The sequence below is a fragment of the Mesoplodon densirostris genome, chromosome 10 (assembly GCF_025265405.1).
Source record: "Mesoplodon densirostris isolate mMesDen1 chromosome 10, mMesDen1 primary haplotype, whole genome shotgun sequence".
Taxonomy (NCBI): domain Eukaryota; kingdom Metazoa; phylum Chordata; class Mammalia; order Artiodactyla; family Ziphiidae; genus Mesoplodon; species Mesoplodon densirostris.
In genome coordinates, this window is record NC_082670.1 from 63,517,102 (window position 1) to 63,542,564 (window position 25,463).

General features: G+C 40.2%; 1 protein-coding gene across 4 annotated transcripts in view; it reads right to left on the minus strand.

Moving 5' to 3' along the window:
• SNRK (SNF related kinase) overlaps positions 1 to 25,463 on the minus strand; it is a 63,236-nt gene that overhangs the window by 5,493 nt on the left and 32,280 nt on the right. For all 4 annotated transcript variants that reach the window (XM_060109779.1, XM_060109780.1, XM_060109781.1 and 1 more), the window contains 3 exons: positions 9,249 to 9,390; positions 5,387 to 5,599; positions 2,866 to 3,000 (listed from right to left, as the gene is read on the minus strand). In XM_060109779.1, the coding sequence (XP_059965762.1) occupies positions 2,866 to 3,000; positions 5,387 to 5,599; positions 9,249 to 9,390 (490 nt within the window). The remainder of the gene's footprint in view (positions 1 to 2,865; positions 3,001 to 5,386; positions 5,600 to 9,248; positions 9,391 to 25,463) is intronic.

Sequence of the window (25,463 nt, forward strand, 5' to 3'; positions counted from 1 at the left end):
TCTCCACTTCTGAACCAATGGCTCTCATTTATATGAGTAAATCAGATTGTTAAATAGCTCACATTTATTAAGGACGTATCTGGCCCCAATGCTGTGCTAGACTTAATGAGCACAACACTGTAAGAAGATCACGGCTTATCTTAACGAAAGATAAGAAAGACTGCCAACAAGAATTATAAACGAGTCACACTGACAGCACAGTTCACACTGAGAACTTACTAGAGCCAGCACTGTGGAGAGAGCCTGACAGCAATTCATTCATTTAATCCCACCACAATCCCATCCTCCCTTGACAGTGAAGAAATCAAAACACAGAGAGTGTAAGCAACCTGCCCGAGGCCACACGGGCTGGAAGACAGTGACAGCTAGGCTGAGTTCAGTGGTTACTAAACCCCCAGAGCAGTGGCTTCACTCTGCAACCCAAGAAGCCCTCTGAATGACTGCCTATCGAATGGATGGCGCCTTTGCAGTCAGGCCTCTGTGGTTTTCCTTACTTCCTAGTTTTTCTCTGGAAGGATGCGGGCACTGGTCCCACCCGTGTGGAGTTCAGCTCCCAGAGGACTTCACAAAGCTCTTCTAACAGAATACACGTGTTTCCATCCCATGCTGGCCGGACCCAAAGAGCGTATCCACTCTCTGGGGCTCGCTCTCCCTGACTTGACCTACCCACGCCCCACAAATAACTCTGCTGGTTAGACGCCAATCTCCTAACTCAGTCCACGTTTCTGCACCCTAAGTCACTCTGACCCCAAGGCACACCCAGCAATGGAACCAGGTTAGGGTGCAGGGTTTTGACAACAAAGAAAAGGCAAGTAAGCAGACATCCACCACCTGCCAGTGGGCCCTGGGCCCCAGGAGGAGGACAGGCCCCAACAGCATCTCTGCTCTGTAATCCCCAGGTGGGTAAAAGGAAACTGCATGGAAGGCTCTGATATTTCTTTAGAGCTACTGTTGGCTTTGTAATTTCTATGATACAGTAAAACCAATTTAATTCATTTACATATCTGCTCAACTTCAGATTGAGTTCTGATCTGTTCCCCTAAAAATAAAACAGTTCAATTCCAAATATTCCCTTCTCCAAAACACTGGGGTGGCTCCAGGCCTGGTGGCGCAGCATGTGGTGACGGCTCTGGAGCCACTCTTTCACAATAGAGGGCTCGAGTCACGACTAGGTTGACCCTAACCACTCACTGTCACTCTCCTGGTTTGTCCCATGTGCAAGGGTCCCCATGCTCCCTGGGGCCCAGTCTTCTTCCAAGCTGACACCAGACAGAGTGCCTAGTTTTCATTATGCAAGAATATGTCCAGGATATAGATGCAGTTACCAAATTCATCTTCCCATTAAACTAGACTTCTAAATATTTAGTCTTTGGTCACCCGGGAATGTTTTCTTGTCTCTTCTCTGTTGCTCCATCCCAAGCAACAACCTACACATGGCAAGGTGACTGCAAGTAATTTAAAATCCAATGGTATTCTTCCTCTTTTAAGTAGTAATCACTGTTACGTATTCACACATATATGTTTACATAGCTATGTACAAGTAGAGAATTATTTAGAACCAAGAGCATCCTTCTAGTTTTTTAAAATTTTTTTTAACTACTTATTTTATATTTATTTATTTATTTATTTAGGTTGCATCGGGACTTAGTTGCAGCACACGGGATCTTCATGGCAGCATGTGGGATCTTTCGTTGCGGCGTGCAGGCTTCTCTCTAGTTGCAGCACACAGGCTCTGTAGTTATGGCATGCAGGTTCCAGAGCGTGTAGGCTCTGTAGTGTGCAGCACGCAGGCTCTCTAGTTGAGGAACGTGAGCTCAGTAGTTGTGGCGCACAGGTTTAGCTGCCCCACGGCATGTGGGACCTTAGATCCCCGACCAGGGATTGACCCTCATCCCCTGCATTGGAAGGCGGATTCTTTACCACTGGACCACCAGGGAAGTCCCTCCTTCTGTTTTTGAATCACTATAATTCCATGGATTACTTCATCTGAATAAAGATAAAGTCTAAATAAATTTTCATAATGGTGACAAAAAAAAGTAACCCTTTCCAAGCTTTGATATTAAACGCAAAGCTAATATGGCAGAAGAAAAAGAGGAGTAGGAAGGTAGGGGGAGAAGAGGAGGGGGGCGGGGGGAAGGGGGAGAGTTGGGAAAGGAAGGGAAGGGGAAAGCAAACACAGGGGAGACGAGCGCACAGTCACTGCTTTACCAAAGATGATGTGGTGGGGAAACGTTCACAACAATGGCGGCAAACACGTGAAGCCCAGTTCAAAGCACTTCACATATGTTAATTCGTTTATCCGTCACCACAACCCCAAGAGGTAAACAGGATTACTACTCCCACTTCACAGGAAGCTGAGTCAGAGAGAGGTTAAGTGACCTCCCAAGATCAAGCAGCTGACAAATCAACTAGCTGATGTGACTGCCAAATTCCTGAAATCCTAAGACAGCATCATGCCACAGACATGCTCTGTATGTTTTTTAAAATTATGTCAAATACTGAGGGAAAACCTGGCCTTGTTCCTAGAATGAAAAATTAAAGAAAATAACACATTTACACATGTCCGATCTGGAAGAGCTTAGTGAAAATAGCTGGCACTCTAGCCTGAGGCTGCTGCTTCTCCGCAGGTGTCTTTGTGGCCAAGCCAGCAACTGCAGCCCCTCTCTCCACTAAGCCCGAGAGAGGAAGGCATCCCTGGGCACCAAGGAACCAGGACCCCCACTCACGTGGAGAGCCCACAGGTGGCCCCTTCAGCGAGGCTGTCACCACTCTTTATACTCCCACCCCACAGACCTAAGAAACATCAAATAAGTTCACTATTTCAAAACGTTAACTTACTAAAATCAGTGAAGATTTTTTTCTCACCTAAACTGGGCCTTGATATTGCTAGGGCTTGCAGACCTGGTCTGTATTTCTTTCTCTTGCTTTTCCCTCAGGATCCTTTCAGCAAGCAAGAAGTAAGTGGCTGTGATGTGGTTATACCTGTTGGTTTCCAGGGCTCTGAGGAAATAAGAATGAATATAAGCCACATTTGCAGATTTGTTTTTTCACAAGCAGAACTGGATTTTTTTTTTTTAAGTACAAGCAAATAAATTCCAATGACCTGGAATCTTTAAAATTATAGGGAAAAAAAAACCCAACACACACACACAAATAAGAAAAAAACCTAGTAGATCATTCTTAAAATTCTAAGACACAACTGCATAAAAATGTTCAATTAGTAAGAAAACTCCAAAATGCTGATGGCAGCTGACCTGGATGTTGGTTTTAGATGCATAAAATAATGAAGTTTCCAAGAATGTGCACATTATCCAAACATTTAATGTGTCAGTGTTTATTTCCATTACACTGGTTTACTTGCTTCCAGCAGAACTCTGGAATGAGTTATACGAATGGACACTGAAACACTAGTATCAATCAGGAAAATTAGAAAAAGCTTTTAGTTTTACACTCTTTGTATTTATTGGCATTTTCCGACATGAATGAATTATTAATATATTGAAAGCATGTCATTAGCCTCTTCTTTGAATAAAATCTACGCGTTCATTCATCCACCTCAAAAGTAATGCTGAGTCCGCAGTCTGGCCGGCACTGTGCTGGGGCACACAGCCTGCCTTCCCTCCTGCAGCTGGCCGGTAGTGGGACACAGGAGGAATGCCACAGAGGATCCACAAGGCCCAGAAATATGTAATTATGCTTTTCAGGACCTTTCTGTAGTTAGCGAACATACGCAATGAACACTTCGGGAGGAAACAATACAGGAGTCTCTCCTCACAAAACGGACGGTGGGGCCTCAGCTAATGGGGGCAAGTGGGGCTGAGGTGAGAGGTCCTAAAGGAAGAGCCCGAGGTGAAATTCGGGGCCATAATGACTTCTCAGAGTCCTTTCCTCAGCTGAGCACTGGGTAGAGCTGTGGGCTTGTGTTAAGGGGACCAACAAATGTGTCTATGAACTCAGGAATCACCCTGCAGTGAGGAGCTGCTCGTACTGTGGGCAGCAAGAAAGACCTGCCTGAGACCAGCTGGGAGGACTCGGGCTCAGGGCATCACCTGAGGCATCACCTCTCCTTCTGGATTGATAATTGAATTCACATGAATTAAATAGTTCTATACTACACCACTGCATGTATTTATTCATTTAAAAATATTAAGCCAATTCAGGGCGAAGCAAATAGCCTTTTTTATTCACTCAAAAGTGAAAAATCATTTTCCACACATTCCTAGAGTGTCGTCCTTGGCAGAAAGAGCAAGTGTCCTGCACTTCTGTTTCTTTAGGTCAATCTGTGGAAACTGAGAATGCACTCAGAAACCTGAAGAAATCTGTACTGAAACCAAAATGATGATTAGTTTTGTAAACCCTTCTTTCCAGTGTACCCTAAAGATACATGTCCTTTACACAGACACCACCCTTCTCAGGGACCAGACCCCCAGGTGCCACGTGGGACAGTCTGCCACGCTGCAGAGGTAAGTCCAACGTGCAGCCTCCTCTCCCCCGAGGACAGGTACCTGGGTCAGATCACTCAGCCAGGCCAGAGTGGCCCTCCTGATGGGAACCTCTTTTTTGCCCCCCAGAGTATATCCTCTTTCCATCATAGCCAACTATTTCATTCAATGGGGTTAAATAACTTTTGACTTTTCATTCGTGGAAACGCTTCGTATTTTTACAGACAGGACCTCTTACAGAAATGAATCATATCATTGTTAAAGCAACTGCATCTTTATATTATCCTTGATTCCAAACTTCTTAGGTTATAAAACACTGTCTTTGGTTTTAAAAAATGTAACTAACAACCTGGGCATCTCGTGGGTTCCAGGTTACTGCAGCAAGGGCTCTAAACAGCCAGACAGTAAATATTTTGTGTTTTGTAGGTAACGTGGCCCATCTCTCAATGACGCTGATACTGCAGCACAATGCTGCCATGGACAACATGTAAACAAATGGGCTCAGCTGTGGGCCACTGCAACTCTATTTACAAAAATGTGTGACTGGACGCATATAGCAACCCCTGATTTTGAGGAATTGTGGTGTCGCCCCCTTGAGTGTCCCTGCTTCCTTATGGAGACCAGAGGGAGACCCAAGAATTAAGGGGATACAGCAATGGACAAGGCATGTACTGGGATATAAAACAGTCTATTCCAATCCACTTCTGTAAGAAGGGAGAAAGGCCACAGGACTCACTGTTCACTAGTACAAAAATAAAAACAAAAGACCAACAAAACCTATGAACCAGGCACTGGGCCAGAAACTCTAGGGATAAATGACATAACCCCTGCCAACTGGCAACCCTATCCATGACACAGTGTCCACAAGCCCCGACGCGTTAAGAAAAGAGCCCATCCCAAGAACCCTAAGCCCACGGCCCCTGTACTGATAAGCGCCGACATACTCAACAATGGCATCCCGATCTGCTATGTCCCCGAGCACCATGCGCTGAATGATGCTGTTGTGCTCCTCTTCCGAGAGGTTTTTATATGACACGAGGGGGATGTTGTACTTCGTGGCTGGGGAAGGGTCCACTCCCTGAAGCCAAGGATGGTTTTCAATCTCTTCTAAAGAGGCCCTTCTCTTGGGATCTCTCTGTAGCATCCTTGTGATCAGGCTGGAAAGGAAGGTAAGTCCATTGTTAAAGCAAACTGCTATCAGGGATTAGTAATGGTGGGTTACTGTATTTATCAGAATTGTTTCCTAAACTTATACCATCAATTTCATTACGTCCACTAGAGGTGATAGTGGGGCAGATGGGAATAAAGAAAGTGCCATCAGATTCATAAAAAATCACAACCACCAGATATACTGACAAGCCAAACACACAAATGCAGTTTCCTATCATCTAGAATTAACTCTAGGTACCAACATCTGTCCTTGAATTAACTGTGGCATAGTGGCATACCGGAATCAGATACAGTGATCAGCGACAACATACAGAATAGGGTGCATGAGCCAACTTCTGTTTCCAGAAGAATGAATGGCCACCCTGATGAAAGCAACCAAAATGACGTATATTTTTAGACACATATTTTGTTTAAAGGCATTGTGTTGGCAGGAAGGAAGGGAGGGAGGGCAGACAGAAACATGGATGGACGAACTACTCAGCAGGTAAAAACAGAGTAAAAGCAAGACTCTTAGGAGCAAATGACAAAGCCGGCCTTGGCCCGATTGTTTCTGCTTTCTTCTGTTTCCACACTGAGTACACGAAACAGAGTATCACCAGAATATAACATGTACGGCCACTGAAAGTGGGGGCTGCGACTAGAACCCTTGCAAAGAACTGGGACCCCAGCTTCAGTGTGAAGATGAACGAGAAGAAACACACCTACCGCTAAGATGTCAAGAGGGAAACTTGCCTGCCTCAACAGTACCATGGAGGCGAGATGGGGGAATTTCTTCTAAGAAATTCTAACTACAAGCTGGTCCTCTCACAAGTTTGGGGTCCAAATTAATGATAGTATATCTATATGGTACACAGAGTGAAAAAGTTAATTTTAAGAGGTTTCAGGCTGGGCGTGCCCTTGGGCAACTAGTAGAGAAGCAAATGCAAACTGTTTCTCTAGGGAATGTAACTTAAAAGAACTGCCACATAATTTTATAAGAAATCTGACCTCACAGTCAAAAAATACAAAGGAAACAAGGTACCACGGCAAGAACTAAAAGACACGATGGCAAAATCAGAATGCAAAGACATCAAATACATCTACTTCTACCAGTGAACACAATAAAAACAAATGGAATAAACTCTCCAATTAAAAGACAATGCTCAGATGGGAGCATTGGTCAGATGGGATTAATCAAAAATCCAGCTCCCAACTGTTAAAAAAAGATGTACCTAAAAACAAGACAATAAAAGATTTAAAGTAAAAGAATGGAAACCTATATAGCACATAAATGCTAACCAAAAGACAAATGGAGTGGTTAGCTAAAACTAGACAACATAGACTGACTTTAAAGCCCAAAGCATTATTAGAGATAAATAGTGATACAAAGGTTCAATTCACCAGCAAGACACAACAGTTTTCAACTTGTTTGGACCTAATAACATTCCCCCAAAACACCCAAAGCAAACACTGAGGGACTTTCAAGAATAAGAAAAATACATTTACAATGTTGTATTAATGGGAGTAATCACTATTTTTTTTTTGCCTATAATATACTTCCATGTAGTGGAAGAATATCTCAGTAGGTGATAGATCAAGCAGACAAAAGACTCAGAAGTAATTTTAAACATCATAATAAACAAGCTTAGTCTTAAGGATTTACACAGAACTATAACCCCAACAACTAGAAAACATACATTCTTTTCCAGAACAAAAGGATTATTTACAAAAATTGACTCCATGCTAAGCCATAGGAAGCCTTACCAATTTAAAAAAAACTAGTAACATATAGACTATATTCTTGGATCACAATGCAATTAAGTTAGAAATGAATAACAAAAAGTTAATTAGTAAAGCTACACATTTGGAAATTTAAAATATCCCTCTGAAAGTAACAGGTTAAATAAACACATGGAACCTATAAAATAATCAGAGCTGAATAACAAGACTATTAATCAAAACTAATGGGAGGCAGCTGAAATGGTACTAAGAGGCAATTTATAGCCTTAACTACTGCCTTAGAAAAGGAAAATTTATTATCTGAAACCCCACATAAGAAAAAGAACAAAAGAATTAGCCCATTAAGTAGGCAGAAGGAAATAATACAAACAAAAGAATATCAATAGCATAAAACAAAATATATAATAGTAAATTAATAAAGACAAAAGATAGTTCTTTGAAAAAGATTAAAATGAACAAACCTCGTGTAAGACTGATCAAGACAAAAATAGAGAATGCAAAAACAGAGAAGGCAAAAAAATCAGTATGAGAATGAAAAAGGGTAACAACTCCACTAATTCATAGGCTTTAAAAATATAATTAGAGAATATTATAAATACTTGAGGCCAATAAATTTGAAAATTTAGATTAAATGGACAAGCTCCTTAAGAAACAAAACTTAGCAAAACTGACAGGAAAAAGGAAAAAGTAGGAAAAAGTAGAAACTGAATGGTCCTATGATTATCAAAGATAATCCCTCTAGGAGGGAGACACCAAGAAGAGTCTTCTAAAATATTAGAACCGTTCTTTATTGTAAGCTGGATAATGGGTTCATTTTATTACATACACATTTTATCCATTCTTTTGAATCATAAATGTCAATATAAAAATAAGTTACTCTGTTTTAGTTTTTTCAGAAGGGGCTATGGAGATACTCCTTGAATTACAAACATCTAACATGCACACAACATATACCCACAGAGAGCAGCCTGCCTCCTGGGGTAGTGAATAATAATAGCAAGGGTATAAGGAGGAGGAGGAGGAGGAGGATAATCATCAATATTCATTTTGAGTGCTACTTATGTGCTAAAGACTGAGCTAAAGCTTTATATACACTAATTCATTTAATTTTCACAATAACCCTGTAAGGTAGGTTCCACCATTCTCACATCATTAGTAAACTGAGAAACCAGTAGCTGAATCCAGAGAGCTGGAATTCCTAAATTCTTAACTATGGCCTACGATGGGGATCCACTCAGAGAAAAGGTCCCTCAAGCTCAGATTTCCTTCTTATCAGCTGATGGGAGAAACTAAAAACTTTATTACTCTAACAAAATCCTTTAAGTAGCTATCATCTCAGGTGACCTTATTTTAAAATATCACCACAATATCAAAGAAATACTGAACTTCCAACAGTTCTTTTACTCCATTATGAATTTATCACTACACGTATCACAGTACTATATATATAATACTTCAAATTCCAAGTAATCAGCTTGCATATATTTCTTCCCATAGTCACATGAACCAAAATAGAGCTCTTCAGTCAACTGGGGAGAGAAGTACATGAATAAATTATGAGGCATGCTATGTAAATCCTAAAATGGTGTGTTGATGGTCTATTTCAGGAAAGAAAATTCCCTAACTCTTCTCTGGAATGTCAAATAATTCCAGGTGCAAAAAGAGAAAGTAGTTCTTATGGTAATTCTTCAAGTGAAAGTAACCCACTTCTCCTGGAGGCTGAAGAGGCATATAATGGGTTTCTTGAAAACTGGCATATTTGAAAAATAGACTAATACATTTTGTACTCCAATATTAAATTTCAATCATATTCTATGGTTAACTCCCCAAAACATACTTAACAAGAGCAGAAATATTGGGTTCAAAAATTAAAATGAACAAAGATACCCACATACTTTTTTTTTTTCTTTTACTTACTCTTTACACCCTTTAGATACGTGGGATGGTACTGTATATTTGCAATCCATGATCATTGTCAATGTTTCACTGTCATTGGCCTCTTGAAATGGTGGCTGCCCACACACCAACATGAAAAGAATCACTCCCAGACTCCATATATCTACAAATCAAAGACATACTGTTAAATAGTGAATTAGTTAGAAAACAAAAAAACACTCAGAGGAGTAAAAGTAGACTAACAAGATTATTTTATTTTGAAGAGTCAAAAAACCTTTTGACTTGAAGCTTTTCACAAAATTCAACACCCATTTATCATAAAAACTCTCCAGAAAGTGGGCATAGAGGGAACCTACCTCAACATAATAGAGGCTATATATGACAAACCCACAGCAAACATCATTCTCAACAGTGAAAAGCTGAAAGCATTTCCTCTAAGATCAGGAACAAGACAAGGATGTCCACTCTCACCACTTTTATTCAACATAGTTTTGGAAGTCCTAGCCACAGCAATCAGAGAAGAAAAAGAAATAAAGGGAATACAATTTGGAAAAGAAGAAGTAAAACTGTCACTGTTTGCAGATGACATGATACTATACATAGAAAATCATAAAGATGCTACCAGAAAACTACTAGAGCTAATCAATGAATCTGGTAAAGTTGCAAGATACTAAATTAACACAGAAATCTGCTGCATTTCTATACACTAACAACAAAAGAGCAGAAAGAGAAATTAAGGAAACAATCCCATTTACCATCACATCAAAAAGAATAAAACACCTAGGAATAAACCTACCTAAGGAGGCAAAAGACCTATACTCCAAAAACTGTAAGACACTGATGAAAGAGATCAAAGGTGACACAAACAGATGGAAAGATACACCATGTTCTTGGACTGCAAGAACAATACTGTCAGAATGACTATACAGGGCTTCCCTGGTGGCGCAGTCGTTGAGAGTCCACCTGCCGATGCAGGGGACACAGGTTGGTGCCCTGGTCCGGGAAGATCCCACATGCCACGGAGCGGCTAGGCCCGTGAGCCATGGCCACTGAGCCTGTGCGTCCAAAGCCTGTGCTCCGCAACGGGAGAGGCCTCAATAGTGAGAGGCCCACGTACCAAAAAAAAAAAAAAAAAAAAAAGGCTATACGATCCAAGGTAATCTACAGATTCAAGGCAACCCCTATGAAATAAATCACCAGTGGCCATTTTTTCAGATCTAGAACAAAAAATCTTAAAAGATCCTGAATAGCCAAAGCAATCTTGAGAAAGAAAAACAGAGCTGGAGGAATCAGGCTCCCTGCTTCAGACTATACTATAAAGTTACAATAATCAAGACAGTATGGCACTGGCACAGAGACAGACTTACAGATCAGTGGAACAGGATATAGAAAGCCCAGAAATAAACTCTATGATGAAGGAGGCAAGAATATACAATGGGGAAAAGACAGCCTCTTCAATAAGTGGTGCTGGGAAAACTGGACAGCTACATGTAAAAGATCGAAATTAGAAGACTCTCTAACACGATACACAAAAATAAACTCAAAATGGATTAAAGACCCAAATGTAAGGCCAGACACTATCCAACTCTTAGAAGAAAACATAGGCAGAACACTCTTTGACATAAATTTCAGGAATATCTTTTTGGATCAACTTCCTAGAGTAATGAAAATAAAAATAAACAAATGGGACCTAACTGAACTCAAAAGTTTTTGCACAGCAAAGGAAACCATAAACAAAATACAACGCAACCCACAGAATGGGAGAAAATATTTGCAAACGATGTGACCAACAAGGGATTAATCTCCAAAATATACAATCAGCTCATGCAGCTCAGTATCAAAAAAAACAAACAACCCAATCAAAATATGCACAGAGGGCTTCCCTGGTGGCGCAGTGGTTGAGAGTCTGCCTGCCGATGCAGGGGACACGGGTTCGTGTCCCGGTCCGGGAAGATCCCACATGCCACGGAGCGGCTGGGCGGAGCGGCTGGGCCCGTGAGCCATGGCCGTTGAGCCTGTGCGTACGGAGCCTGTCTCCGCAACGGGAGAGGCCACAACAGTGAGAGGCCCACATACCAAAAAAATATATATATATATGCACAGAAGATCTAAATAGACATTTCTCCAAAGAAGACATACAGATGGCCAAGAGACACATGAAAAGATGCTCAACATCACTAATTATTAGAGAAATGCAAATCAAAACTACAATGAGGTATCACCTCACACGGGTCAGAATGGCCATCATCAAAAAGTCTACAAACGATAGGGGACTTCCCTGGTGGTCCAGTGGCTGAGACTTTGTTCTCCCAACATAGGGAGCCTGGGTTCAATCCCTGGTCAGGGAACTAGATCCCACATGCCACAACTAAAGATCCCGCATGCCACAACTAAAGATCCCGCATGCCACAATTAAAGATCCCACGTGCCGCAACTAAAAGATCCCTCATGCCGAAACAAAGATCCTGCGTGTGGCAATGAAGATGAAGATCTTGCGTGCCACAACTAACACCTGGTGCAGCCAAATAAATAAATAAATAAATAATTCTAAAGTCTACAAACAATAAATGCTGGAGAGGGTGTGGAAAAAGGGGAACACTCCTAGAACCCTCCTACACTGCTGGTGGGAATGTAAATTGGTACAGCCACTATGGAGAATAGTATGGAGGTTCTTTAAAAAACTAAAAATAGAGATACCATATGATCCAGCAACCCCACTCCTGGGCATATATCTGGAGAAAAACATACTTCAAAAAGATACATGCAACCCCATGTTCTTTGCAGCATTATATACAACAGCCAAGACATGGAAGCAGCCTAAATGGCCATCAACAGATGAAAGAAGAAGATGTGGTACATATATACAATGGAATATTACTCAGCCATAAAAAAGAATGAAATAATGCCATTTGCAGCAACACAGATGGACCTAGAGATGATCACTCTAAGTGAAGTCAGACAAAGACAAATATCATATGATATCACTTTTATGTGGAATCTAAAAAATGATACAAATGAACTTATTTACAAAACAGAAACAGACTCACAGACTTAGAAAACAAACCTATGGTTACCAAACGGGAAAGGTCAGGGAAGGGATAAATTAGGAGGTTAGGATTAACATATACATACTACTATATATAAAAGAGATAATCAAAAAGACCTACTGTATAGCACAGGGAACTCTACTCAATACTCTGTAATAACCTATGTGGGAAAAGAATCTGAAAAAAGAACTGATATAGGTATATGTATAACTAAATCACTTTGCTGCATACCTCAAACTAACACATTGTAAATCAACTTTACTGCAACATAAAATAAAATTTTTTTTAAAACATAAAACAAAATTTTAGAAAAGCTTTATACCTCAAAGTAAAAAGATCTAGGGGAGAGAACTTAAGCCTCAGTCAGGTAGGGAAGGTATCTGTTGTATTCCCTGTTTTTATATTCACTTAAGACCCAAGCAAGTGCCAGGCACACAGGGAATGGTCAATAAATGTTCAATGAAAAAATGAATTAATTCATTTATTAATGGCAAGAACATCAACTGGAAAGTACCTATCAAGGTTCTCAAACCAATGGACACACACTGCCATTTTTCCCATTATATTATACACCAGAGATAAAACTAAGATACTAATACTCTGAGACATGAAAAAGGTTTTGCCTAAGGTCACGATTGTCCAGGTTGTTCTAAAACCTCAATCCTTGTCAGGTAACCAAATCATGTTACAGACAAGAAAATTAAAGCTCAGAGAGGAGAAAAATATTCCTGGGCTGGGATGTCAATGAGGAAGAAGACTGATTATGTATTACTTCAGAGGAAATAACTAGGACTGAAGGTATAGTAACCTGAAGGCACACTTTGACTTAAACAGCAGATGCTACTTAATAAAACCATGATAACACTGGAAAAGGTAGTAAGTTTCCCATCACTATAAGTATTCCAGCAAAGGCTGGGTAACCATCAGTCTAATCTCCTGCATAAGGCACTCCTGTACTGGTTGAAAAGCTGGACTAGCTGACATCTGAAGACCCTCTCAACACTAACCCCTATAATAACACATAACCCCCTACTTCTTGCCACTAAATAAAAAACAAAGCCATCACTCAGACGGAAAAATAATGACTCAATTTAGGAAGGCCATCACAAGTCATTCATTCATTCATTCCAGAAACTAAAGTATAGACATGATTATATGAACATGCATGTAACACGACATCAATTCAAGAAGCTTTCTAGACCATGAAAGGCTTAGAAGAGACTAAAGGGCAGGCCACAAGGCCTTTGTCACCACATCTGTTAACACTCAACCTCTCTTTTCATTTAAGCTTGAACACCCAAAATTCTGTAGGTTCCATGAGAATTAAAACTTGTTAATAAAATATCTTTTCCTTGGTCCAGATTAAACAGAGGGCAATAAAGGCAGAAACCCAAAAGTTACACACACTGTGATTTTTTTATATATACAATAAATTTTACTAAGGATGCTCCAATAGAAATTAGTGAAGGAGATGGGGAAATCCACTAAAATTAAAACATTTATATAAATGAGAACGAAAGGGACCTGAGGATCACTCAGTTCAAACTCTTGGCTCTGCAGTGTCCCCAAGAGGCTGCCTGGCATTACTTGTTGGATGCATGAATTATCTTACTGCCCCAGGACAGCAAGGTGTCTCAGGGCTCCACTCCATTCATTGACCCACATTTCTTCATCTTCATTTTGGAATCCAGAGGGCCATCCCCATTCAAAGTCAAACAATCTCAGTAATGGTGGTTAGTTGCACCTGTTTTTTTAAATATTCAGTGAGAAGAATTTATAATCCCAATTCTAGGAATAACTTATTAAGATTTTTAAAAGGAAACTTATAGAGTTGATGTTTAACTTAAACTCTCTTTGTACAACGTGAACCTGCTATTTCTGGTCACCTGCTCCAACTCCCAAGCCACCACTGTGAACAACTGGCAATTACAATTATTCTCCCTTTAATGCATGTGTCCTTCATTTTACAAAACAGTCATAATCTAGAAATTAACTGTAAAGTAAACCCACCTTTTCACTTATGTTCATTACACAAGGAGGGACGTTTCTGTTTATAATATAAACATTAATATATATGTATATAACATATAATTATATATATATAATAATCCCAAAGAAAGAGGGGATTTTAAATGGCTTACAATAAAAATGCATAATCATAAAAATCGGGATAGTTAAAATAAAAACTTTCTTCTGTTGTTACAATATTGACAATGCCTAATGCTACTACTGTAACCAAACCTAACCATTAATACATATACATTTGAGATATAATAAATTCATATCTTTCCATATAAATCCTAAAAACACAATAATTTTTATGAGTTTGGCTAACATTATTTCTTCTACCATCTCATACTCTGCGGATAAACTAGTTTGGTTTTTTACTTTTTCTCTATGCTAAACTGGAGATGATACCTGACAGTACAATTATACAAAACCGATGATTTAAAAATACAACAAATAAAATAAATATCAACTAATAATTACCCCAAATTCTAATTTGGTTTAAGAAACTTTCTTTTCCTGTTAAATATTAACCTCAACAGCAACAAGGAAGTCCAATTATTTGGAAATGTTCTCTTCCAGATCATTTGCCCAAGCAAACTAACACACTCTGTTAGGAACTGATGCATGGTTAGAAGAGTAGAAAAGAAAAACAACATAAATATATACAGTTTCCACTGTTTTCAGTTAGGGCTCAAATAATTTCTGAACATGGAAATGTTTACAATTTGAGAAACTCAGAAATACAATTCTATGGCAAGTAGTTTCCAAAGCTAAACGACATGATTTGAAGCATGTAAACTGGAGAAGAACGGCAGTGTAACTGAGGGGGTAAAGTTTTGGAAAGGGCAAATAACCTTCTCACAGACACGACATTATTCAAGGGACCATTTATTCCATTTACTTATTTTCCAGACTTTTTATTTCTCTTCTTGCTCTACTTTTTGTCTTTGAATCATTAACTTTTCCATCCTAGGGGCCAAAGGAAAGAGATAAAAACAGTCACTAAACAAACACAAAGTATGACTTTAACCAAGTTATTGAAACTATGTTTCCCATCTTGAAAATGAGAATAGTTACTTCCTCTTAAAGCTGCTGTAGGCATTAAATGGATAAGAATCGAATCCATGGTTAAGTATTCAGGACAGAGACCTGCACACAGAAAGCATTCCCAAGGAAGCTGCTGCCGCCCTGCTCTTGTTCACCTGTGCCAGGCTCTGTCTAGGCACAGTGAACACAAATAAATGAGACACCCTTGCCCTTTTGGGGCTCCTAATTCACTGTGGGAAACAGACAGCAGGTAACAAACAGAAAGCAGGTAAGCTCAAGAAGGCACAAAGCCAACACAGTGAAGAAAAACTAAGAGACTGGGGGGAGGCAGGAGGAACAAGGAAGGCCTTTTAGTAATTCAGGTTAAAAAAAAAAAAGGTGATAACTCAGGAGTTTGGTCCCCAGGACTACACATCTGGTGTTACAGGACTAAGAATGGAGTCAAGAAAGATTATCTATGATATTTCACCCAAAATAGGGGAGGGAGGGGGTACTTAATAAAAATTCATTTTAGTGGATATTTTAAATTACCTTTTCCATAAAAAAAAAATAACTTGCTAATAAAACTACAGACTCCCAAGGTGTAGATCATAGCCTAAGCTTGAGATCCTAGGACCACAAGGGATCCACCAAGTCTGTAATTGGGGGAGGGGCAGGGGGGGGATGAGTAGGGAAAGTTAGAGAAAGAGCATGCAACGGGGACTTTACATTATTTTCATTAAAAAAAATGTCAGTTGGGGCTTCCCTGGTGGCGCAGTGGTTGAGAGTCCGCCTGCTGATGCAGGGGACACGGGTTCGTGCCTCGGTCCGGGAAGATCCCACATGCCGCGGAGCGGCTAGGCCCATGAGCCATGGCCACTGAGCCTGCGCGTCCGGAGCCTGTGCTCCGCAACGGGAGAGACCACAACAGTGAGGGGCCCACGTACCGTAAAAAAAAAAAAAAAAAAAAAAAGTCAGTGGAATTGTCTATTCATACTAAAGGTCCATCAACCATCTGAAAAACCAAACTTAATGCTGATACTACCTGAAGCATATGTTTTTATTTCAGACCCAGCTACAAACCCTTGGTTAATAATAGAAAAAGACAGTATCACTTCATAAATACAGTTCCTTTGGTTAAAAAAAAAAAACCTTCCAACTCATGGAAGGGGAAGGAGTAGAAAGATAATGAAGTCTTCGTTAGTATAAAGGGTGGGAATTACCGGTCCCCTTACTGGCTCTCAAGGTAGCCAGAAATAAGATCACAAGAATGAGCACTGAAGTCTCATCTGCTAAGATTCAGTAGGTCAATTCATCATAATACAATTGAATTATGCTATCTCTAGGGTTGGAGGTGGAGTTTATATTACTAAGTTCATTTAGGCAGGCTAACAAAAGATCAAAATGAAAACAAAACAGAATAAAAGAGTGATTACTTTGAGGAAAAGTAATTGCCAAAGGGTGTGGCACGAAAATGTCACAACTACTGAAAGGTTTTCTGAAAAATAATTTCTGAAGTGAATTATCTAGACAGCAAAAGAACAAACAGGGTTTAGAAAGTAATAAAAATGGGAAGACCAGAAGAAAGATTTTAAGTAGAACCCTCTATTTTTTTCCCTCCGGTTTTCTTTTATCAGTGTAGCCATGAGTCATGAAACAAGCAACAGGGATAGAATGTTCTAAAACCACTACAGATGAGCTAGGGACCAGCACCTTTTATAACACCACTCACAAACTGGCAGGATTTATGCAATCACTTTGCAGTTCCAACTACGGTCGCTAGCAACTGACATATGACCCAATACTAATGTTAAAGGGAATGTTTTCTTAGAATAGCAAGTACTGTTGCAGAAGTGTGTAGGTCCCAGGAGTTCTATAACAAAACCTCGAGCCTCTGTTTCTTGTATGATATTCAGAAACCTAATCTCTATGGTCCACTGATGTGAATTCCTACCTACATAGTAAGAACTACTCATCTGCATTCAAAATCACCTAGAGCTCTGGTTTTCAAGGATTCTTTCTTGTTCTGAACAAGATCAGTGGCTGCTTCTACGGGACATAACTAGAGACCGTTCTGAAAGTAGAAAACTGTCAGGTCACTTGAACTAACAGTGTAAGACTGAGGCAGAAAAGGAATGAAGAATGTGGACATGTCTTAGGATAGCTCTATTATGTCTGGTTTTATCAACACTCCAGTTGGAAGCAAAGTTGTATTATTTAACAAGGAATCACTTCTTCTCTTTAAAGAAAAGAGTGAGAATGAATGTCGACATCTCATACCTACTTGACAAAACTTCTTTCCCAGACCTGAATCCACCTAAATGTGCCTTGAGGACTTCAAAAATCAGTGCTGCCCAAACAAAGCTTATCATCTTTTACCCAAACCTATTTGTCCTCATTTGTATTCTAACTTGGTTAATGACACCTTCACCCACCCAATCAAAACTAGGGAGACCTCCCAGACTCTACACTCTGTGGGTCCTCTGACTTCCACGTCAGGGAGATCGTGCCAACTCCAGTATGTGCTTAGACACAGCAGTTTCCACCACTGACCCTCACGTTGCCTGAGGTCTCCCCACACTGCCCTCCAACCTGGGGAGCTGGGCGAGCTGGTGATTTCAGCATCACCACAGCAAGCTGTAACTACAGATGTTCTCCTGTCCTCCTCCACTGCTCAGAGCTCCTTGAGTGCAGAGTGTGTCTCCTGCACCCAGGCAGTCCTGCTCGACAGAGGTCTGCTGAATGGAGTGAGCCTGAAACTAAAAACAAAGTAGTACTTCCACAAATGCCGTTTAGGTAGAGCCCCCAGGAGGCAGATGAAGTGGAGGTTTGAGGTACAGAGGCAGTGAGCAGCTGGTGAGAGGGAAAGGAGACTAAGAAGGGCTCGGGGTACAGTTGGGGGGTGTGGAGGTCAATGAGGACAAGCTGCAGTGTCAGCTGTTTAAGGCCTTATGCAAACTTGTTTTTTTAAGTCACACAAAAACAGGGAGAAGTTCAAGAAGTCAAAGGTTATCAGTCACACACTGTGGGACTATACACGTTCACACAAATCCAAACCAGACAAGCAGCAGACACTCTTCCAACTCGGCATTCTTTCATAAGTCACTTTACGAGTCTGATTTTGATACCAGTTAGGAAGTGAACTTCACAGATGAAGAAGGAAAGATAAGACAAGCTAAAACGTAATAGTTGTGTGATTTCTTTCAGTATAGCCTAAGGAAAAGAGCATGCCTGGGCTAAAGCGTCAGAGACCTAGGTTCAAACCCTACCTTGGGCATTTAATTAGCTATGTATTCTTGGCCAAGTCACCCAACTTCTTCACATCTTAGTTTTCTCTTCTTTAAAATGTGGACACCACTACCTATCTGGTACTTTCTGAGAGGCTGACAGGGTGTCTGGGCAAACAGTGCTACATGTATCACTGCAGAGTCTGCAAGGATCATAAATGGTCACACCTCTAGATACAGGAGTAGGACTGGCGAGAGAAAGCAAAGGGGATTTTATACTTTTTATTAAATATATTTCTGTATTATTTGAATTATCTTACAACATTCATTTATTACTTGTAAAAAAAGTAATTAGAAATTAGCTGTGCTTAATATTCTGATGTGTACATACTTTAATTGAATAAGCAGAAACCTCTTTATAGGAATGTAAAAGATATTTAAAAAAAAAAGTCTAGACACGTTCTCTAGTCACTGAGCCTGTGACTCTTAGCCTGTGCTCTGGGGGCATTCGGTTCCGCAGGGTTCCCTTAATGGCTTCATAGACCAATCTGCCCATAGCATGAATACCTACAGTAAGGAAATAAATTACTTTTCATTTTTAGCACAAATAATTTCCATCAAGGATTAAGAAAACTCAAATACGAACTCACTGATGTTTCATAAGTACCCCTGAGAGTCTTACAGAATGTGATGAAAGAAAAAAGGGCTGAGTTATATGGGTCCAGACTCTCTGGATAACCTGTTTTCCTGGTGGTATCTCGGTACCACAGTGTCTAGGGAGAGGATTTGGGTCTCATGAAGCCTGGGAAGGGGTCAGGGTAGTGCTGCTGACTGGGTCACCCTCTAGTTCTACTTCCCTGCTTCAGGACAAACCTGAGGGTTCTCAAGGGGAAGGTGACCCTGAAGCCAGAGTCACCACAGTCATCCACCTTGGGTATATTCCCAAAGTCAGTCTGGATGCTCTGGCTTCCTAGAAATTTCCACCCTCAGAACAATCCTTCAAAGTATTGATTTCTACATACCCTGGTGAAGCAAGAATCAGTTACAAATTCACACCTTTCCAAAATTAGATCTTTTATTTAAAAAAAAACCTTATGAAACCTAAATACTTCCTTTTATAAGCTTATGAGAAAAGTCTCTAACTTTTGTCCAATTTTATTATACTAGTCACAAAGCCTAAAATGTTCATATATGAGAAATATTTTTTTAAATGTGGAAACAGGCGCCATCAGGATGGCAACATGCATGAGTACATTCTTCGACTACAAATTTCAACGTGGACACTTTTCAAAGAGGGGGTGTATGGGAGCACTGCCTCATCGTGGACACTCAGGGACTTGGATTTCGTTTTAAGAAGTGATTTTACATGATTATGACACAAATATGACAAATGCAAAGTGATTTCCCAATTTGGCTCGGATCTAGAAAGTAAAAATGTTCAGGTTCAGTACCAAACCTAAAATGTCCAAGTCAATTGTCTAATCAAACAATACCAACTCTGCAGACTAAAGAATAAATCTGAAGCCTGCACTAACTTGATGCTTTAGTTTAATAGCTAGTGGAGTATTCTGATGTTCTCTTATATTGATTTTAAAAACACTGAGCCTTTTGCATAAGATTGAGGTGTGCTAACATAAGACAAATATACAAGCCATTACAATATCAGTTAATAAAAATCACCTGCAGGGCCTCCCTGGTGGCGCAAGTGGTTGAGAGTCCGCCTGCCGATGCAGGGGATACGGGTTCGTGCCCCGGTCTGGGAGGATCCCATATGCCGCGGAGCGGCTGGGCCCGTGAGCCATGGCCGCTGGGCCTGCGCGTCCGGAGCCTGCGCGTCCGGAGCCTGTGCTCCGCAACGGGGGAGGCCACAACAGTGAGAGGCCCGCATACCGCAAAAACAACAACAAAAAAACAAACAAACAAACAAAAAAATCACCTGCATATGCTGACTCTTGAGGGTTCTCTTTCAAAATGCAACAAACACAGCTTTCTGGGCACAGAGATACAAAGTCAAATGAGGTGTGTCCTTTAACAGATCACAGCATTACCCTAGACTCCCTAAAATGTTAAACTTGTCGAGAGAGTTTAACGTTATCATTTGAGGATACAAAGAAATAAACTTTAAAATAGTGTATTTTCTATAAAAAGATTCAAAATTCAAAATATTAGTTCTTGAAATGTTTGTTTTGGTTAGTTCTCCCTGCATAATGCCTAAACCAGTCATGTGGTTTAAAAATGTATACAAGCTATCTTCCTACATTAAAAAAATCAACACATCTTTCTAGGGATTACAATAAACACAACCTGGTTGGTTCTACATAGGATAACAACTTTTAGATTCCTTCATATTAAAACTTTAGCTAGAGAGTTCTCTCAAATATAACCACACATTTCCTGTATTTAAAAGTTAACGCTTACTTTCTTCAGATTATGAAATACATGTTTAATGACAGTAAGTTTCTATTAGCAGCCTGGGGGAAGCGCCCCCTTCCCCAACACCACAATCTTTCATATTAGCCTATTAGATAGGTAAAGATATTAATAGATTTGTTTTAATTTGCACCGTCCTGATTATTTTCTCCCAATTTCTCCAAGGTATAATTTACATACACTAGAATTCACCATTGTCAGTGCACATCTCTGCAAGTTCTAACAAATGCAGTCACGGAACTACTATCACAACCAAGACACAGAGATACAGAGCATCACTCCAGAAAGTTCCCTGTGCCTCTTTGCAGTCAACAACTCCTCCTCCCAGCCCAGCCCCTGGCAACCACGGGTCTGTTTTATGTCCCGAAAGTCTTGCCTGTAAATGGACTCATACAGTGTGTAGTCTCTGAAGTCTGGCTTTCTTCACTGATGCATCTGAGATCTGTCCATGTTGCTGCACGTGCCAATAATTCATCATTTTTTATTGCTGAGTGGTGTCCCTTTACACAGGTGTTCCACAGTTTATTTAAGATTGAGACCATCATGAATTAAGTCACTAAAAACATCTGTGTACAGGTGCTCATGCAAATTTAAATTTTCATTAGCCTTGGGTAAATACCTAGGAGTGGGTTTGCCAGGTCATATGTTAGCTTTATTAGAAACTACCCAATAATATGTGTGGGTTTATTTATGGATTCTTTATTCTATTTCACTGATCATACCCTTTTGCTAATACCATACGGTCTTGATTACTGTAGCTTTATACTAAGTCCCAAATATTCTAATTACTCTTTAAGGTTAACCTCTTCCTTCTTTATCGGCTATTTATATGACTTGTAAATCGACTCCTCACTTGTCTTTAGGAGAGTTTTCTCATTGATTTGTAAGAGCTCTTTCTACAGTAAGAATAGTTATCAACTATATTACAAATTATTTCCCCAGTTTGTTTCCATCATAATTTTGTTTTAAACATATGTGCACCATACCCATAAAGTGCAATCAAATCGATCACCATTTCTTTATAATTCCTGTTTAGAAAGGCCAAGATCTTATGAATATTCAACTTTTTTTGTGGGGGGGGGAGGCTTAATTCTTCATATACAAATCCTGAATTCACCTGGAATTTATCGTGACATATGACATAGGTAGGGGTCTATCATCCCTTCTTCTTGAAATATTTAATTATTCCAGTATAACTTATTAAATAATTCTTCCCCTGATGCCTTCTGATAATGGAGGAATTTAAAATTATTAGGGCCTCTTCTTTTTTCTACCTCACTTGAAATCACCAGCTAAAGAATCATGGTAAGATACAGAGGTGCCCTTGGGCATCAGTCCTTACACTAAAGGGCCACAAAGAGAAACTGATGTGTCTGTTCAGCAAGTATATGGCACCACTATTTGCCAGGCACTGCGCTAGGTGCTGAAATGTAATCCTCATAAGACCTTCGAGGTTGGCAATGAAGGGAGAATTTCCAGGAGAGCGGGCACTGCCGCCCTTGGTGTCCTGGGCCCTGCCACAGTTCATTTCTGTTCATTCATTTACAGAGGTGAATGAATGGTACAACCACCTGGCTTATAAAAGATAGCTCCACCTGATCTTCCATCTAAGATTCCCCTTTTAGAGCTGCTTCCATGGCAAGCATGTATCTTGTTCTACCTCCAAAAGTACCCATAAGCCCGGATAAAAGCCTGGACTCCAGGTAACAAAGGGGCAGATCATGTTTTTAAGAGTTTTCAATTACGATTTCTTGATTCTTCCTCATCTCTTGCTGCTATCAGTGTGCCGGCCTCGAGGAGGTCCCTTTGCTACCTATCAGCTGAAGGCTACAAAAATAAACTTATTCAACTTGCTAGAATTTTATGTAAAATTAACTAATAAATAAGGATATGAGTGAGACCCTGCATGACAACTGTAAACAAAATACATGAGCGTTGTACATGGGCTGAGGGCAGTCCGTTTCAGCATCCCAGCAGCCTTTATTTGCTTGCTTTCTGGTGCTCTACTGTGTTCGGGACAACTCAAGAACTAATCTAAAGAAAGGGCTCAATCAGTACTTTCCCTAATTGGTAGGAGACACTGATAGCTAAGGATTCTGAAGCTCATTTCTCCTACATAAAGTAACACAAGAACAATTTCAGAAAGCTTCCTTACCATATGAACAGCTACTCCCTTCACTCCCTTGATAGCAGCCAGAAGAGTCAAAGGTTAGAAAGGCAGGGAACACAAATTCTCTACCTATTCTTGCCTCTGCTGATTGATGAGTTCATTTTAATACTGAAGCTAGATGGTTAAGTCCAAGAAATTTTTATCAAGCTGTTTACTGACAACTTGATAATACAACTATCCTTGAGACAGACGACACTGTACACCACCCGTAAACTGATGACTGAGAAAAAGAATTAGGACTAACCTAAAACCACTAGGAATCTTCTGCTTCCAGGTAGAATATAATGGGTTGTAGCAGACTGAAGGTCCTGCTCCAACAACTAGAAACAAAAGGATAACTTGCAGAAATCATGATTTTAAAGCCTTGGGAGCAACAGGAATAGATGAACTAAAATTCCAGATTGGAAAGAGCCCTTTCTAGAGCTAAGGCAGAAATTCAAATAAGAATCATGTGACCTCCAGAGTTTCAATGGATCACAAATGTTCCTGAAAAAGGTTAAGCCCAATCAACTTATATTACACTATAAATAAAAGAGTATCTTAGGTATAACATCATTTTTAAAACCCTGAAAACCAGGTAAGGTTAGGAAAATATAGCTACTCTGATGCAAGAATATAAGCTTACAGTGAACTGATATTTAATGTCTCATATATCAATCAACTGCTATCTGTATATATTAGTCTCTTAAGAATTTGTTAAACCAGTTTCAGCCCTCTAGAAACAAATTACCACTGCATACAAAACTGGGAATCACACTCTGGAACATGGGGGTCACACCATCTGAGGGGCTTCCCTGCATCTACTGGAGCTCCCAATCCATGTTAAGTCTCTTTTAAACTGTAACAAGAACCTCCAAAGGTCAGTGAAGAGTTAATACATACAAACTCTGTTAACACAAAATGGGTTTAAAAAAAAAAAAAAAAACTTACCTAACACACCAAATACCTACAGATTAAGTCTATTTTGGTTTTAAAAAATAAAAAGAACACTGTACCCGCAATGACTTGATGTTCCTTTTGGAAGTAGCCCTATCTAAAACCTTACCTCCAATTATCTATTACAATCTTCCCAAGTCATAGCTAGGAAACTAAAAACACAACAAGGAAAATGAGAGCTCTAATATATAAAACGAATTAGATACACACAAAAAACAAGGCCACTCACTATTCCACACCTATATTTTATGCCCCAAAGCTTATTTTGAAAGTGCTTGAGCTTATTGCTTCTATCAGAAAGTTGTGGGCCCACTTTTTACTCAGCCCCAAGGTCAAATCTAAAAAGGGGCTTCACAGTGGTCCATAAAAGACCTCAGAAACTGTACCTCTGCATCTCTCCGAACAGAGGCACCACAGCTTTCATCAGACTCATGGTGAGTCTAGGACTCATTAAATACACATATAGAAGGGCAAGAAAGGGGGCTTCCCTGGTGGCGCAGTGGTTGAGAGTCCGCCTGCCGATGCAGGGGACACGAGTTCGTGCCCCGGTCCAGGAGGATCCCACATGCCGCGGAGCGGCTGGGCCCGTGAGCCATGGCCGCTGAGCCTGTGCGTCCGGAGCCTGTGCTCCGCAACGGGAGAGGCCGCAACAGTGAGATGCCCGCGTACAGCAAAAAAAAAAAAAAAAAAAAAAAAAAAAAAAGAAGGGCAAGAAAAAGGAGCACTGAAGTGACCAAAGTCATCAGGAGGAGCCATGGAGGGCCCACGATTAACCTTTGCAAGGAAGTTCAGAAGAACGTACATTTTCATTTCTTACTCTCTGTAATGTTTATTCATTTGAACAAACATTAAGAGCTTGCTGTGTTTACCAGGAGATGAGGATGGGACACAGATACAAACACAGTTCCCTCTCTCCAGGATCTTACTGCTGAGCAAGAGGGACAAGTGAGTGAGCCATCTGGAGTGACTAGGCTTGGCATCACCCCATCCAATTCCAAAGGGAAAAGGCACTCAGGGCATTTGTCCTCTGCAACTCATCACCCTCTTTTTTTAGCCATTCACAAGCCTTCTATTATTTTTTGTCCAACAAACTGGAGTGCCTACTCTGTGCCTGACTGCATCCCAGGCACCAGAATTTAGGTGTATCTATGAAGAGGGTCTCACTTCACAGTCTTATTTTCCTACTCACCAGACATGGCCACAAATGCTGAGGGCCCACAATTTTTTCCTTAGGTTCCAGGGTTTAAAATAATTCTGAATTAAAGTTTTAAAATATTAAATTAGTCTTATACTATACTGGATGTAATTTTAGACACATCACCATCGGGCTAATAAATCAATAAAAATTAGCCAAGATACACCAATGTTTTCCAAAGACAGGGTAGATTAT